The 16,122-nt window shown below is 54.3% G+C and overlaps 1 protein-coding gene across 1 annotated transcript in view; it reads left to right on the plus strand.

The window, feature by feature from the left end:
- The window catches only part of LOC102533706 (ankyrin-1), a 76,452-nt gene extending 63,294 nt beyond the window's left edge, over nucleotides 1-13,158 (plus strand). Inside the window, 2 exon segments of the mRNA XM_072950113.1 lie at nucleotides 9,308-9,869; nucleotides 12,774-13,158. Of these exon segments, the coding sequence (XP_072806214.1) occupies nucleotides 9,308-9,869; nucleotides 12,774-13,158 (947 nt within the window).
- Nucleotides 13,159-16,122: the final 2,964 nt, after the last annotated feature.

The raw sequence follows: 16,122 nt of genomic DNA on the forward strand, positions 1-16,122 counted from the left end.
GGCCTTTGAGGACACTTTTCCTTCCAACAGTGAGAGCCAGCTGTGTGAGCAGCAGGGCCAGGGCCCCCACTTCCCCTCCCTCTGTCTCTAACCAGGAGGCACAGAAATCCGCAGAGGCCAGGGTTCTAGACCCTTCTTTCCTCCTGACTCCACCTGCAGCTGAGCCATCACCTCTTTAAAATCAGCAAGTTGCGGGTGGGGAGGGTATAACTCGGTGGTAGAGTGCATGCTTAACACGCATGAGGTCCTGGGTTCAAGTCCCTCCACCCAAAAAAAAAAAAAACCAGCAAGTTGAATTAGAGACCTAAGCTTTCTTACAGACCCTGAAAAAATCTGATTCTGTGAACCGGCATCCCTGGTGCGTGGTGTGACCACCACCCCCAGGCTTCATCGCCCGCTGTCCTCTCCCGGCTCCCAATTCCCCAGCTGTCCGGGCCGCGCGCACGTGCGCGCGCCCTGTGGGCCCCTGTGGCCGGGACACGAGCGGCGAGTGGCAAGTGGAGGTTGGGCGGGGCCTCCCGCCGGGTCAGCCCGCAGATGCCACGCCCCTCACCCGGTTCTCTCTCCCGCATCCCGTGGCTCCTGGAACACGCCGTCCGGCGCCCCTGGGTGCAGGGCTCGTCAGTTGATCGCGTCCTGTGGTCTTTCTCTTCTGCCTCTGACCTCGCCTGGACCGCTAGTCCGCTCACTGCCTCCCGCTGCCTGTCTGCACTGTCTCACCTGCGCCGCGGGGTGTTCGGGGCCCGTCCGCCCCGGCAGATGCATGTCCCCAAGGGCTCCCGGGCCTTCCCCTGGCGTGTCCGCGCTGCCTGCCGGGGCATGTGTGTGCGCGCTCGCGGCTGTCCCCCGCGGACGAGGCTCACTCCGCAGACCCAGCAGAGGGAGCTCCCAGCCCGCCCCCTCCCCGCCCCTGCTGGGAGTGGTGCTGGCTTGACCAGGCAGGGACTGCTCAGTGACCGACTCCCTTTAACGGGAACAGAGGGAGGGCAGGTGAGGAGTGCTGCAAACCGCGAGATATCGTGACAAAACACTTCTCCCTGTTTTAGGTGATAACCGGTCACTTGGTTGGGGTCAAGTCAAATCAGCAAGTTTGGGAGGGGGGTTGTGCCCCAATTCCGTGGACATCAGGCTAGTAGATTACATGAATTTAACAAGGCTTACAACAATTAAAAACCTGTCGAGAAGATAGATCCCATGTCAGGAATTCTTATCACAATAAAAATTTTTAAAAGGCAGTTACGGACCCAGGTATCTGTGAACATCTCCGCTGGCCACAGGATCAGTTGGGCCAAGAGACTCTAATCTAATGCCTGAGCAGGATTCTCACCCCTGTAGGCCGGGGTCTCTGTGCTCCGTGACTGTGGAAAGGCTGTCCAGTTGGTCAGCTCACTGGGCAAATGTTTTTCAAACACCTACCATATGTCGGGGGCTGTTCTAGGAAGGGGAGATAAATCAGTTCTCAAACAGACAAAAAAGAGAGAAAAGCCCCCAGATTCTTCCTTCCTGGAGTGTACCATCTATTTGGAGAGTCAAACAAAAATAGAGGGTGTCGGTGAATTACATAGGATGCTAGCAGCTGTGTGGTGGGAAAAAAAAAAGAGATTCAAGCAAAGGGCTCAGAACACTGGGGATGGGGATTAAATAGTGGGTGGGAGTGGGTGGCATTTGAACAAAGGCTGGAGGGAGATGGTGTGGTGGGTGTGTAAACTGGGGAAGGAGCATCCAGACGAGCATTCCAGGCAGTGGCCCTGAGCAGGCCGGCGGGGTGCGTCCACAGAACAGCGAGGGGCCAGAGGGGAGGAGGGGAGGGCAGCCCTTCCAGGCCATCTTAAGGACGCTGGTTTTACTGGGAGGGAGGTGGAGAGCCGCAGTGGGTTGGCAGCAGAAAGAGTAACGAGATCTAACAAGTTTACAAGGGATTCCTCCCCTGCTTGGATTGCAGACGGTCACACACTGAACTCAGCTATGCTTCTTGGCTGCTCTGTCGCCTGCTGGCCCTTCTGAACCCCATCCTCCAGCAGGTCTCCTGGCAGATGCAGGCTGTGAGCCCTGTGTACATGCTCCCCCCAGGCCCGAGCAGATGCTCAGAAACAGACACCTGCTTGGTCCAATTCTGGGCATCAGAGTTGGCTTCTGTGTATTTTTCCTGCCCTCTTCTCTGTCCCAGGAAGACCATCCCACACCGGGATGCCCTTCTGGCCTGGAGAGAAGGAGCAGGAGGCGTCAGAGGCGGAACGGTGTGGGTAGGGGGAGCAGCCTTTCTCCGCTTCCTCTGGCTTCTGTCCTGGGCCAGCCCAGCCCTCTGCGCTGATGGCCCAGCGGTACACGCTTCCTTAGTGCTTTCTCTCGTTCTCTGCTGTGTGAGCCTCCCTGTGGGGCCGTGGGGATGAAGGGCAGTGATCAGTTGCTCCATGAACAGGGCAGGACCTCAGGGCAGGAACCTGAGGTCTCTTCCTTCCTTCCTGGCTCTTCTTGCTGAGCATACCTGGACTGGCCAGAGCAGAAGGGGCTTTAAGTCAAAAGGCCAGTTTGATTCTCCTGCACAGGAGGGAACCACCCCAAGCCCTTGGAATAAACATGAAGGAAAAAGTTGTCATAGAACAAAAATGAAACACGTTCCTAAAGATGAAATGGATTTCTCATATGAGAGGGAAAAATGGATCTCACATCCCATTCTGTCTGCTCCATTTGGTTTAATGAGTAGGTCTACTTGGAAACATAATATATTTCCTTTCTATCAGCTCTTAATGAATACAGTGAAGTGTGGCCCCTGTCTGAGGTCAGGTTGTCTGTTCACCCCTTGTCCGGTTTGCTACTGACATTAAACTAGTCGAGTCGGCATCGTGTCTGGGTTAGAGACTAGGGCGATAGTCCAAGATGAGGGGAGGTCTGGGCAGGCACTGCTGGACTGTGCTCTGCCCCAGGGCTGTGTGCTTGATTACCTTTTACCTGATTTCCCCAAAAATGCAACCCCAGAGGGGAAACCTCTAGATAAGGGATGGGCTGGTGGCCCAGGTATGGCAGGGTACACGAGGCCACTAGAGAGACACTTCTGGAACTCAGCCCAGAAGACTCAGCAGTCCACGCCAGACTTTGTGAGATATTCCTTGCTGAGCATTCCTCCTCTCCAATAGTAACCCCCACCCCACTGAGTATGGCCACCTACAGCCTCAGACCCACACGTGTAGGGGTGTGGGTGGATCGGTGGGGTGTTCTGGAGACTGAGAGGGAACAGGGAAGTATAGCCCCTAAACACTCTGACCAGGAGAGGGGCTCCAGGATAAACACAAGACGGGAGTCCTGGGAGAGAGTGTTCATGGGTTCTCTTCGTGGACACGTTTTCATTTGGATGAAATTCCATTAAAATGAACACCGTGAAGTTTCAAGGCAGAAAAGTCACTAAGAATGAGCCTCAGATGTTCTGTGACCAGCAGAGGTACCCACTCCCAGTCTTTATCAAGTCTTACTGAAACTCCCAGGAGTGACAGACTGTTCACCTGGCCATATCTAAGGGGCTGTTTAACATGCCTTTCACTTCTGGCCAAGACGAGGCAACAGGGACTGAATATACCTTCCTACTTGAAATAACCAAAAAATGAACAAAAGTATATGAAACTGCAGTTTTCAAGACATGGGGCATCAGGCAGCAAAGGACAGTGATCTATGAGACATGGAAAATAAACAGTGTGCACCCCACAATTGCCTAGCTCACTGCCTTGAAAGAGTTTCTAGGTCGTGGCAAAACAAAGAGAAATCCAAGAAGACTCCCAGGTTTAAGAAGAAGTCATTGGGAGTCAAAGGAGACCAGGGCAGCCAGAGTTCCCTAGAGAGACATTTGGACAGAGAGAGGACTCCAGAGACCTTCAGAGGGTCCCCCACAAGTTTTGGTTGAATATTAATCATCTATTCCCACCAGTCAGACTGATCATTCATAGGAACAAGGCATAGGGAACACAGAATCTACAGAATCACTAAAGAGAACATTCTGACATTTTTATTCATATAAATTTGAAAGCATAGGTGAAATTGACAAATTCCTTGGAAAACAAATGCCATCAGCCTCATAGGAAGAAGTAGATACTCTGAATAAACCTATATATATATTAATGAAATTAAATGTATCATTAAAAACATTCCTACCAAGAAAACTCCAAGCCTAAAAGTTTTAACTGGTGAATGGTACTGAACATCGGGGGAAAAAGTAACTCATTTAGAGGCATGATCCTTCCCAATTCATTCTGTAAAGCCAGCATTACCTTTTTGGTTAAAAAAAAAAAAGCCATTACAGGAAAAATACAGATGCATATCCTTCATGAGAAGTTATGCCAAAAAATATCTAAGTTAAATTTTAGAAAATCAAATCCAGCACTGTATAAAAGGATCATGATCAAGCGGGGTTTGTTCAAGGAATGCAAGGATGGTTGAATATTCTCAAATAAATCAACATCTGGTTCTGCAAGGAAATGAGCTTGGATGTCACCACTCCAGGTTGTAAAAAGCCCAACAGATAGAAAAATCAACAACTCTTCTAGGATCTGTAAGAGAAATGAGGACACAGGGCAAACTGTTGTCCCCCAAGTTAGAGAGTCCGAGAGGTAAATACAGAGAATAACAACTTACCGGAGCAGAGACCCACACGTAGAAACCGTATCAGGAACCAGTGCTGGGGTAAAAAAGCCAGATGTGTAATTGACAAATTTCTAGAGGCTCAGTGTGGACGAATCTGAGAGTTAATGGTTCCAGGGGGACCCAGTCATGGGGAGGGGCACAGGTTTGTGAGCTTTACTTCCAGGAGCCCAGCCTGGTTCCCACAGTAAATATCAGCGTAAAACTTCCTTGTGCTTCTGGCAGGCGGAGGAGGAAAAGGACCATTTACAAAGGTGCTGGAACACTCTGTTCTTCTTAACCAAGGCCTGCTCTCTGGAGAAACTAGTTAACCAGAGCTTAATGCTGGAGGTTTTATCAGAGCCCAGTTGACCTGGGGAAGGGAACTCCAGTCTGGTCTAATCATCTTCTCCCATCTAAGGTAGAGGAGGAGGGAATTTAAAACACTTGTGAAATTCACAGTCTAGAGACATAGACTCACTGAAAGACCAAGACCTGATCGAAGGACTGCAGAAGGCATCCCCTCCCCGCATGCCTCAGTGCCACATCGTGGCCTGTTTACAGCAGTTCTTTTTACCCAGGTCATCGTGTCTTGGGTATCAAGAAAAAATTACAACGCACACCAAAAGGTAAAAAACACTATTTGAAGAGACAGAGCAAGCATCAGAACCAGACATGGCAGAGATGTTGGAATGATCAGAGCAGGAATTTGAAACAATTCATATGCTGAGATCTCTAATGAATAAAGTAGGCAGCATATAAGAATAGGTGGGCGAGAAAGCAGAGTGATGGAAACCCTAAGACCCAGGAAGAGATTCCAGGGATCAGAAACACTGTGACAGAAATGAAGAATGCCTTTGATGGACTCATTAGTAGACTGGACATGGCTGAGGAAAGAATCTCTAACTACAGGAACAGAAGAAATATTTTCTTCTGAGAATCGCTCCCAAATTAATGTCAGACACCAAACCATAGATCCAGAAAACTCAGGGGACTCTTGTAGGATAAATAGAATAAATGCAAAACAAACAAAACCTACACCAGAAATTGACACAACATTGTAAACCGACAAAATTTCAACAAAAATATATTTTAAAAGATTGTAACCACAACCAAGATAGTGAACATACCCAACACCTGTAAAAAACAAACACCTGACCTATACCTACGTGTATTATTTTCAAATTACATAAAATCAAAGATAAAGAGAAACATTCTGAAAAATGCCAGAGGCTTTTTCACCTGTAGAAAAACAAAAACAAGAATTATGCCTGACTTCAGAAACCCTGCAAGCAAGAAGAAAATGGAATGAAAGAGGTAAAGTGCCAAACAAAGAAACCAAAAAACCCCACCAACCTAGAATTCTGTACCCTGTGAAATTACCCTTCAGAAGTGAAGGAGAAATAAAGACTTTCTCAGAAAAACAAAAGCTGGGGGCACCGGTTTCTTGTAGACCTACCTCGCAAGAAGTGTTGAAAGAAATTCTTCGGAGAGAAGGGAAAATAATGGAGGCCAGAGCGTCAAACCTGTAGAAAGAAATGAAGTGTCGAAGAAGGATTAAGTGAAGTAAAAACTTTCATTTTTCTTACTGTAGTTGATCCAGCAGATAAGCGTTTGTCCAGAATAACAGTAACAATATATTCAGTTACTGATGTTTACGGATCTGTGCGTAAATATTCTTAGGCATATAAGCCACCACCCAGCCCTACCCCAAACCATAATGATAGAAGGGACAGAAGGGAAGAACTAAGACTGTTCTGTTATTATAAGGTCTCATACTACCTGCCAAGTGGCATTGTATCATTTAAAAGTGGAATTGTGTTCGTTGTACAGGTACACTGCAAATTCTAGGATAACCACTAAAAAAAGGAGAAGAAGAAGCAAAACTGATACGCTTAGAAATAAGAAAACATCCGGTCGTATAAAATGCTCAGTGAAAACTGCGAAAGGCAGAAAAAGAGTGGAAGATGAATTTAGGGGGAAAAAAAGCATCAGGGCAATGAATATAAAACAGTAACAAGGATGGTAGGCATGGATCCAACTCTATCAATGGTCTAAAGGCACCAGTGGAGAGAGCGTCAGAGTGGATGGAAAAGTCACAACCCCACCATCTGTTGTCTACAAGAAACCCACTTTAACCATGAAGACACATACAGATGAGAAGTAAGTGGACGGGAAACACAGACATCACGCTGACACCAATCAGAAGGAAGCAGGAGTAGTTATAAGGATGTCAGACAGACAGAGTACAAAGCAGCGTGAGGAAACCTGTCAGGGATGATGAGAGACCTTCTTTTTTTCACGGCGGTGGTGGTTTCACGGGTGTATACCTGTATCCGAGCTGATCGAATCATCTTCCTTCAATATATGCAACTCACTGTTCGCCAGCTATACCTCCCTGAAGCTGCCTTTAAAAGATATTGGTGGCAAAATCTAGTGAAGGAACCACTCTTACTGTGTGCCTGGAGTGAGCTGCAGAATCTCTAGTTTCCTAGTGTATGAAGTAGGAATAACGTCGTTGTGACAATTAAACACAACCGGCAGGATACATTTTATACAAAAGAGAGCTCAATTAGTAATGGAAATCGGAGACCAAAGCTTTGAAGAATACTAGCAAAAAGAAGGAGATCTACGTGTCTCTAAACTGCTCTGCTCACGTGTACCTGGAGAGATCTCTGTGGAGGGTGGGAAAGCCATTGCCCTGGGTCCCGGTTGGGGCAGTTTCACACGCAGTGACTTGGTGTGACTGTCATGCGGAGATCTGATCCACCCAATTCCCTACCCTCCCTCCTCCTCTTTGTACCTCCTCCTTTGGCCAGAGCTGAAGGGGTCCATGGTCTCTTCCTCCTTTCCCTAATTGTGGGACTTGCAGAGACCCACCGGGAGGACAGCTCTCCCGGAAGATTACGAGGGAGAATGCGTGTCAAGCACGCAGCCTGTGCCTTGGCACACTGAAGGCGGGTCATCGTTAGCAGCTGTGGGCTTACTACCCAGAGGGGCGGTCATCTGGCTCCGTGTCCCCTGCACGCCTGAAGGCAGACGTGACCCCGGTCCTAGGACTTTATAGTCACGTGAACCAGCTCAGGGTATAGGACAGGCTCAAAGATGGGGGAGCGCAGGCGAGCTGCAGTCATGGGAAACATCGTGAAAGGACGGAGAGACCTGTCCTGCGTGTGTCTGTGTCAGTGTCTATGTTTGTGTGAGTTTGTGTGTGTCTGTGTATGTCTGTGTTTGTGTTTTGTGTGAGTTTGTGTGTTTGTGTGTCTGTGTGTATTTGTGTGTGTTTGTAATCCCCACCCTTTAGCACATACGGTACCTGGCACAGAAGCGGGCCTCGGTGAATACTTTGTGGTTGAAGAACTGCGTGCATGAGGAGAGCTGAGTCCTGTCGAAGGTGGAGGAGGTGGGAGGGCAGGAGCGGAGGCCCAGCTGGGAGAGAGGTGAAGTCTGGACCAGGAGGTGGGGTGGCAGTGAGAGGTGAAGTCTGGACGCTGGGCTGGGGCCTCACTGGACAGCAGGAAGGTCCCTCAGGACCCTGCAGGGGCAGCCATGCCCACGCCTGGGGCCCTGTGGGCTCTGCTGGGTCTTCAGAGGTTGTGAGCACGCACCTGCCCCAGATCCCCAGAGCAGCTGGGCTGAGTGGAGGACCTTCTAGGCCTTCCCCTGCCCACAGATTGGCACCTGCTCCGAAGGGGAGGCAGAGGCCCTCTTCCCTTGTTGCAAGGCACCTCCCCACCCCGGCCTCTGGAGGAGAGGAACCCCCCGTAACACAGAGATCCGCGCACTTACACCTGCCCTTCCCTTAGCTCCCTCATCCCGTCTGCACACCAGAGCCGACCAGGAAACCATCAGGGACTCGCATCCGAGCCCACCTACACGGAACAGGCGTGGGGGCCGGCTGTGCCCACCACAGGGCTGTGCATTAGGGGCCTGAGCCCACCCCGCCCGCCTCACGGCTGACCTGGCGCTGGGTGAGCGGTGGGTCAGGAGGTCCAGGCAGAGTTATGGGCCACAGCAGTTGTGCCTGGGTCCTCGCGTGCCCTCTGACCTGGCCTCCCTCCTGTTAGGAGCCCTGAGAGCCCTCCCTCCTGCCATTTCAGATCATACAGTTCCTGGAACCCATACGCCACCTGCAGAAAAGTAAATTCATGCAACCTAGCGGTTTCCCGTTTGACCGCCGCCCCGAGGTCCGCGGATGCGCGGTGTGCTTGCCAGACCTCCCAGGGCTTGGTCACCGACCCCGGTTCTGGGGCTGCTCCCTCCTTGGCAGTGTATCCCTAACAGAGCCCGCCAGGGCTGTGCCTAAGGGATGTCAGAGCAAAGAAGGAGCAGGCCTGCCTTCTGCCGGGCCGCCAGCAGTGGGCGCTCCCCTGGTTGTGGACGGGTGGAACTCAAGCCCTCGGATCAAGGCTCCTTGATCTGTGCTCTGGACTGGAAGAGAAAGCGTTCCAACCTCTTCTCTTGGCGTCCAGCCAAGGCACACCCTCCCTACCCCCATCCCTGGCTGCCCCCCACCTTCCTCCCACCCACCCCCAGAGCCTTGTTCTCTTGCTCAGGTGCCTGGGCAGCAGCCACAAGGCTTGGGGAGCCCCTGGCCCGGAATGTGCATGCCCGTCCGTGGCCACGCCTGCGGGGCCCTGCACGTCCGCGTGTGCGATGGAACTTGCCGCCGGAGCATGTCGCCCTCTGTCTGCCCCTCCAGGTTACTCCTCGCTGCAGGACGAGCTGCTGTCCCCCGCCTCCCTGCACTACGCGCTTCCCTCTCCGCTGCGCGCAGACCAGTACTGGAGCGAGGTGGCCGCCGTCATAGACGCCATCCCCTTGGCGGCCACGGAGCATGACGCCATGCTGGAGATGTCTGACATCCAGGTGTGGTCCGCGGGCCTCACGCCCTCCCTGGTCACTGCTGAGGACTCCTCTCTGGAGTGCAGCAAGGCCGAGGACTCGGACGCCACTGGCCACGAGTGGAAGCTGGAGGGGGCGCTCTCCGAGGGACCCCAGGGCCCCGCGCTGGGCTCTCTGGACCTCGTGGAGGACGACACGGTGGATTCAGATGCCACAAATGGCCTTATCGATTTGCTTGAGCAAGAGGAAGGTCAGAGGTCAGAGGAGAAGCTGCCGAGTCATGAGAGGCAGGAGGACTCGACAGGTGCAGGGCAGGATTCAGAGAATGAAGTGTCTCTTGTTTCAGGGCAGCAGAGGGTACAAGCCCGCATCACAGAATCCCCCACCGTGAGTCGGGTGACGGACTCGAGCCAGGACAGGTAAGGGCGGGGCTGCCGTGCGGGAGGCCTTGCATCCTGGGCCTCCGGGTGAGACTGTGCCTGGCAGTGGGAGGGCAGCGGGACCCCCTGGGAGCTGCTGCCCCCCGCCCCGTCCACTCTGCGTTCTAAATGCCTAGGAGCAAATAAATTCAGTAGTTCTGCCCAGCCAGCACTCAGGCCTCTGTCTTGTGAGATTAGAGCTGTGTCTGCAAAGGCGAGTCCCTCCGCTGGACTCCCCTCCCCGGGTGCGGCCAGCAGGAGAGAGGCTGAGGGCGTGGGACGGGCGAGAGCATCTTTGGGAGAGAGATTCTAAAGCCGGGGGAAACCATGTCTCTCAAGGGCACCCGAGCCCGGTGCCCTGGGCCTCGTGGCTGTTGTGTGTTGAGTGTTGAAGACTGAATTTGGAAACCTGGAAGCCTCAGGTCTCAGGCAAGCGGTCACACGACCCGCGTGTGACAGAGCTGATAAGGGTGTCCTTTCTGCTAATACGTCTTTGCAAGAGTGAGGCTGGTGGGCTTATCTGGGGCAGCACAGAACTTCAGCTGTGAAAGGTGGTTGTTTCCCGGCTAGCTCGTCCCCATGCTCCCGGGGACGAGAGGGCCTGGGACTGCCAGCAGCAGGGAGACAGAAGGGCCTTACGCCCCTCTGTAGACACAGAGCCCCCAGGCCACAGGCCCGACACACGTCCGTGCAGTGGACGCCCGCCATGCCCCGTCGCTGTGAGTGCAGAGGAGGGCTTGGGGTCAGGCAGACAGACAGACGTGTGACACGTATCACTTTGGCCTCTGGGACTGGCACAGGAAGTGAATGACAGGCTCTTTCCTCTGTGTGGCTTTGCTGCCTCAGGTTCCCTAAAGCAAGGGGTTAGTTTCCGGACTCCCAGAAGGCCGTGGCCACCCGTGGAGCTCAGGCCAGGCCGTGGGAAGTCTGTCCTCATTACCTCTTCCCACCCGAGTCGTCCTCCCAGAACCCCGGGCAGACCGGCCCTCCCCCAGGCTCTGCTCAGTGTGGCCTGAATCCCATAGCACGAGGGAGAAGGAAGTCGCTTGGGAGACGAGACAGCCAGGATCCCTTTCCTGTCCCTTTGATGGGCAGGGGAAGCTGGGCAGACTGAGCCTGTGAGGATTGAAAGTGAAGTGCCGGCCTTCCTGGGAGAGTCTTCCAACCACCTGTGATGGCCGTTCATGCACCAGGCACGGGTTGGATGCTTCTGCGTGCTGGCCACTGCACCACTGGGACAGCAAGGTCACTAGATGGGTACCCGAGGCCTGGGTGCTGGGCCTGGGGATGGAACAGGCTCGCTCAGGGACCTGGGTCAGCCCTCCAGTGGGGACAGACGAATTTTATTCACTCAGCAGTGGATGTTGAGCACATGCTGTGTTCCAGGCCACTGTATAAGGTCCCTCGGTGCTGGGGACGTGGCTTTGAGCACAATGGACAAGTCTCTACTATGAGAAGTTTATGTTCTTGTGGGGAAACTGACATTAAACAGGTAAAACCAATGGAATTAAAAGTAACTAAAAGAGAAATGCTAATTAATAAGTACTAAATAGAAAAATAAAACAGGGAAGGGGGTGGTTGAAATTATACGGGGGTGGGTGGCCAGGGGCACCTGCCAGAGTGCTGTGGAGGAAAGATTTAAAGGCATTCAGGCGATGGGCTATGCGAGCACCTGCGGGGACATGCCAACAGGAGGCCCCCCACTGCAAAGGCTTTGAAGCAGAGTGTGCCGGGCACATTCGAGGAGCAGCGAGAAGGTCTCTGCCTGGAGCAGAGTGATCATGGGAGACATGGTCAGGGAGGTGATGGGGCTGGACAGGTCAGGCCGTGGGTCCCAGGAAGACTTCCGCATTTCCTGGGTTGGGCAGAGAGGCCACTGGAGGGTTTTGAGCAGAGGAGCGGGGTGATCTGGACACTGCCGGGCTTGGCCCGGGGGAGAGGCGGGGAGGTGAGCTGGAGGCAGGAGTTGATGATAATGTGGACCAAGATGGTGGCAGTTTGGTGGCAAGATGTGGTCCTTCCTGTCCAGGATGTATCTTTGAGAGTTGAACCAAAAGGGTTTGCTGACAAATAAGAGGGTGAGAGAAATGGAGGAGTCCCGGGGGACCCTGGTACCCTTGACCTGATGAGGATGCCGTGTCCTACAGTGGGAAGATGGGTGGATCAGGTGTGGGGAGAAGACCCTGCGTGTGGACTTGACCGTGCTGGCCCTGAGATGCCCATCAGAAATCCCAAGTAGAGGTGTCGAGGATGCAGCTGGGGTCGAGCTTGACAGCTCAAGGAGGAGATGCTGGAGCCCACAGCTGGGCGTGAGGAGCACGTAGATGGGTTAAAGCCATGGATTGGATTGAATGAGCTCACGTAGGAAGTGGGTGCAGACAGAGACGAGGTCTGAGAACTGAGCCAGTGTCAGATGCCAGGGAAATTAGGAGAAGCCCACAAAGAACCTTGAGGAGGAGTGGCCAGAGAGGGAGGGGAAGCGGGCAGACGTGTCCTGGTGGCTGTGGGAGAGCCGCTTCCCGGTGTGTGCGGGGTGATCATCTTCCCAGCTGAGCCCTGGGATGCAGACTGCTGGGTGGGAATGACCTGGAGGGATGGAGGAAGGTGGGTGAGGCGATGGTGTGGGCACCTGGATGGCTGGACCATCAGTGTGAGCCACGTGCATTGGGAGCCCGGAGTGCAAAGCTGTCCACTCGAAGGGCGGGACCAGTGGCACTAGTGTCCGTGGCTCTCTCACCGGGACAGCTGGGAAGGCCCACGTGTGCCTCTCTGGACAGGGCACTGTGTGGTCACTCAGTCTCCTGTCCCTCTGGTGGGCCGTAGAGGCCACATCGTGGATGGGCCAGGACTCTGAGAGCGGAGGCTGGGAATGACTGGTGTCCTTTCTCCCCTCCTGCGTCCCAGGCTGCAGGACTGGGATGCCGAAGGCTCCATCGTCTCCTACCTACAAGAGGCCACCCAAGGCTCCTGGCCAGAGGAGGTCCCGCGAGGCCCGCACTCATTCCAGAGAAGGGTCAGCGCCGTCGGAGGCCTGGAGCCCAGCAGGTCCCAGGAGGACGAGGAGGACCTGGCGTCTGCAACCGAGCACGTGCGGGTGAAGCAGCCCCAGGCCGACAGCCCCCGGGCTGGCAGGGAACAGAGCCGACAGAGCCCCAGAGAGCGGCTGCAGGAGGCTGACAGCGCCTCCTCCCACGTGGCGCAGGTGAGAGGCCGCAGGGAGGCCCCGCTGAGCCGGCTGCAGCCTGCGGGGTCCAGGCCCGGGGCAGCCGCTGCCTCACTCAAGCCCTGAGCGGGCTTGTTTTCCATCCTTAAAAACTGTGGCCGTGGCTTCTCTTTCTCTCTGTCCACTCATCTGCCTCCTTGATGCCCGCGGATGGAGGGGAGGGGCTCCCACTGATGGAGTCCAGACACTTCCAGGCTGCACCCCCGACCCACCCCCCACGACCGGCCCTCAGCTGGTACTCCAGCTTGTCCAAGGTCACAGGGTCGGAGGTGGGCTTGGCGTTCGGCGTGGCCGACTCCAAAGCCGTAGTTTTGTTTGTTTCTTTCTCCACCGTGTTTTAGGAAGAAGGGCTTAGAACGCACAGACCTGGGCATTGGGCTCACTCGGGTCCCACCGGGTCTGTGGGGCTGAGGATGGGCCACTGTCCTCTTGGCCTCTGGGCTTCCTCTTGTAAACGAGGTAGATAATGGGTTCTGGCCAGGGCTCGCCCGGGAACCCCTTGCCCATGTGGGGGGGCTTCCCGCAGGCTGAGGTACAGGGCACATCCCTGCACTGGCGCCGGCCACCCTTCAGTTCTCTCTACTTTACTGATTTTATTTATTCGCTTTTATCCTCACTCTCTGTTCCCATAGACATCATTTTAATGTGTTTTTTGAAATTTTTTAATGATGAAAAATTACAAATAGATACCAAAACAGACCAGCCTCCACCACTGCCCACTCACCACCCATCTGGTTTCATCTGCCTCCTCCCATCCCCTGTTACTCCCCATATTATCTTTTTTTTCTTTTAGAATTAAAAGAAATTTTTTAAATTTTGTGAGGGAGGCAATTAGGTTGATCGATTGATTGATTTTAAGGGAGGGTCTGGGGATTGAACCCAGGACCTCGTGCGTGCTAAGCACGCACTCTACCACTGAGCTATACCCTGCCCCACATTATCTTGAAGCTAATCCCAGGCATCTTGTGAATGCATCTTTTTAATTTGTGCGTTTTTATAAAGTTGGAGTTGCTGCCCTGTGCGCGGGTGGGTTTAACGTGGACATAACGACATGTTCCGTGAATCCCTGCTTTCTTCTCCTCCGTCACCCCCGATTCCCCCCACCCCTCATCCTCAGCCGCCACCTTCTCCTCCTCCCAGGCTCCCGTCTGAGCCTGAGACTCCAGGCACCTCTGAGACCCCAGGACCAGGCTGATCCTGCACTACTGGCTGACAAGAGCCGCCAGGAATTAAACAGGGTTTTATTTAGAAAGGTTCCCTGCCAAATATGTGCCTCGGGCGGCCAGGCGACCATGTCCATTTTTAACCCCAGGCCACCCCATATGTTCTTGGCCAGCGGGCTTCTCTGTGGCACCCAATTCTGGTAATTCCAATAGCCAACGCTTGTCCCAGAACACAGATGCCCTCCCCAGGGCCGGTGCCCCGAGTCCTAGGGAAGGACAGGGACTCTGGGGGCAACTCTGGTCCAGGGAGGATGGGAGAGGACGCAGGATCACCCCAGGGGATCCCAAGAGAAACCATGCAGGTCGTTCGGTCTGGCTGCCTTGTTTACAGATGAGGAAACTGAGGCCCAAGGAGGCCAACGTCAGGGCCGGGGGAGTCCAGGACCTCTGATTCCCAGTCCCAGTGCGTGTGCAGGGCCGCCGCACCCTCCTGGTCCAGGAGCGGATGGGAGGGCGGGTGAGCCGTTTCTTAACCATCTGTCGGCCCCCCGGGGATGATAATGAGGCCTGTTTAAGGTGACAGTTTGCAAAGCACCTGTTTACTAGTGTTTCCAGTGAGTCTCAAAAACCACACAGAGAGAGAAGTGCGGGCGCCTTGTGACTGAGGTCTGGGGGGCAGGCCCGAACCTGCCAGGCGGCCAGTCCCTCTGTGTGGCCCCAGTGGGGCGTGTCTGAGCTGGGATGCTCTCCTGCCCCCCCTTGCATGAGCGGCTTCTGTGTTACCTCGTTGAGAAGAGGTGGAACTGCGCCGTGATCAGAGTTGGAAACGTGACTCTCGCTCCCTTACTGTTTCACATAGACAGGTGTCTCAACCTCTCTGTGCCTCTGTTTCCTTTGTGGGAAAGGGGAAAACAGTTGACCCAATGGCTGGGTCGCTGCAGGCGTAACTGTGTGAAACACACACAGAGCCTCCCCTGGGAGGAATTGGCTGTCACCACCATAACGGTGGGTCACCAGCCCTGCGACCCTCCCAGCCCTCTCGGGAACCGGAGGACAGCTCCTGAACCCACCCCCATTTGATGAATGGAGAAACCGAGGCCCAGAGAAGGTGCCTCACTTCCCTGAGTGGCACAGCGAGCAGGCTGCAGGGTCGGCGTGCCGGGTCCAGATCCTCGATCTTTCTGCCACGTGGGTGGCGGCCCAGAGAGGAACAGCCTGATCCCAACAGAGGAATTCCTTTTGGCCGCAGCGGCTGCGGCTGCATTAGTGAGTCAGCCCTGCAAAGGCGAGTTTAATGCCCGTGGTTCCTGCCCCTGGCGTTGACGGCCGGGCATGAGAAGAGCCTTTAAGGACAGACCTTAACTAGACACACCAGTGCCGTGGTTATGTTCAAGGTTGCTGTGCTGGGTGAGGGGGACCGAGGGCTGTGGGGCTGTTGGAATTGCACGGGCGTCCAGGGGTCTCACCACCTGTGCTGGACGCCATGGAGCTCGTTTGGCTGGACCCGAGCAAATCACTCACCCGGGGCTATTTTTGAAACAAACTCTGAACCCTCCAGGGTGTTAGCCGGTACCACCCCACGAGCGGGTGACATTATTCTGATCATAGCGGTGGCAGCCCAGGGAACACACATGTAGCCATGTCCTCCAGGCGTCTTACTGTCTTGAGTCCTAAGCAAGACAGTTTTCCTGCCTCTGGTTGGCACGGGGGCGCGCAGGCCTCCTGCAAGCTCTTGGGGGCGGGTGTCACACAGTGACTTTAACACACGCCTCTGGGGCCCAGGACACGCACACCTGCCGGCTTCCTTCTGGCGCCGTCGGACAGCCCAGCAGCTGGTCTCCAAGCTAAAATTACTGGAGCCTGACGT

Source organism: Vicugna pacos, chromosome 26, assembly GCF_048564905.1.
Source record: "Vicugna pacos chromosome 26, VicPac4, whole genome shotgun sequence".
Taxonomy (NCBI): Eukaryota; Metazoa; Chordata; class Mammalia; order Artiodactyla; family Camelidae; genus Vicugna; species Vicugna pacos.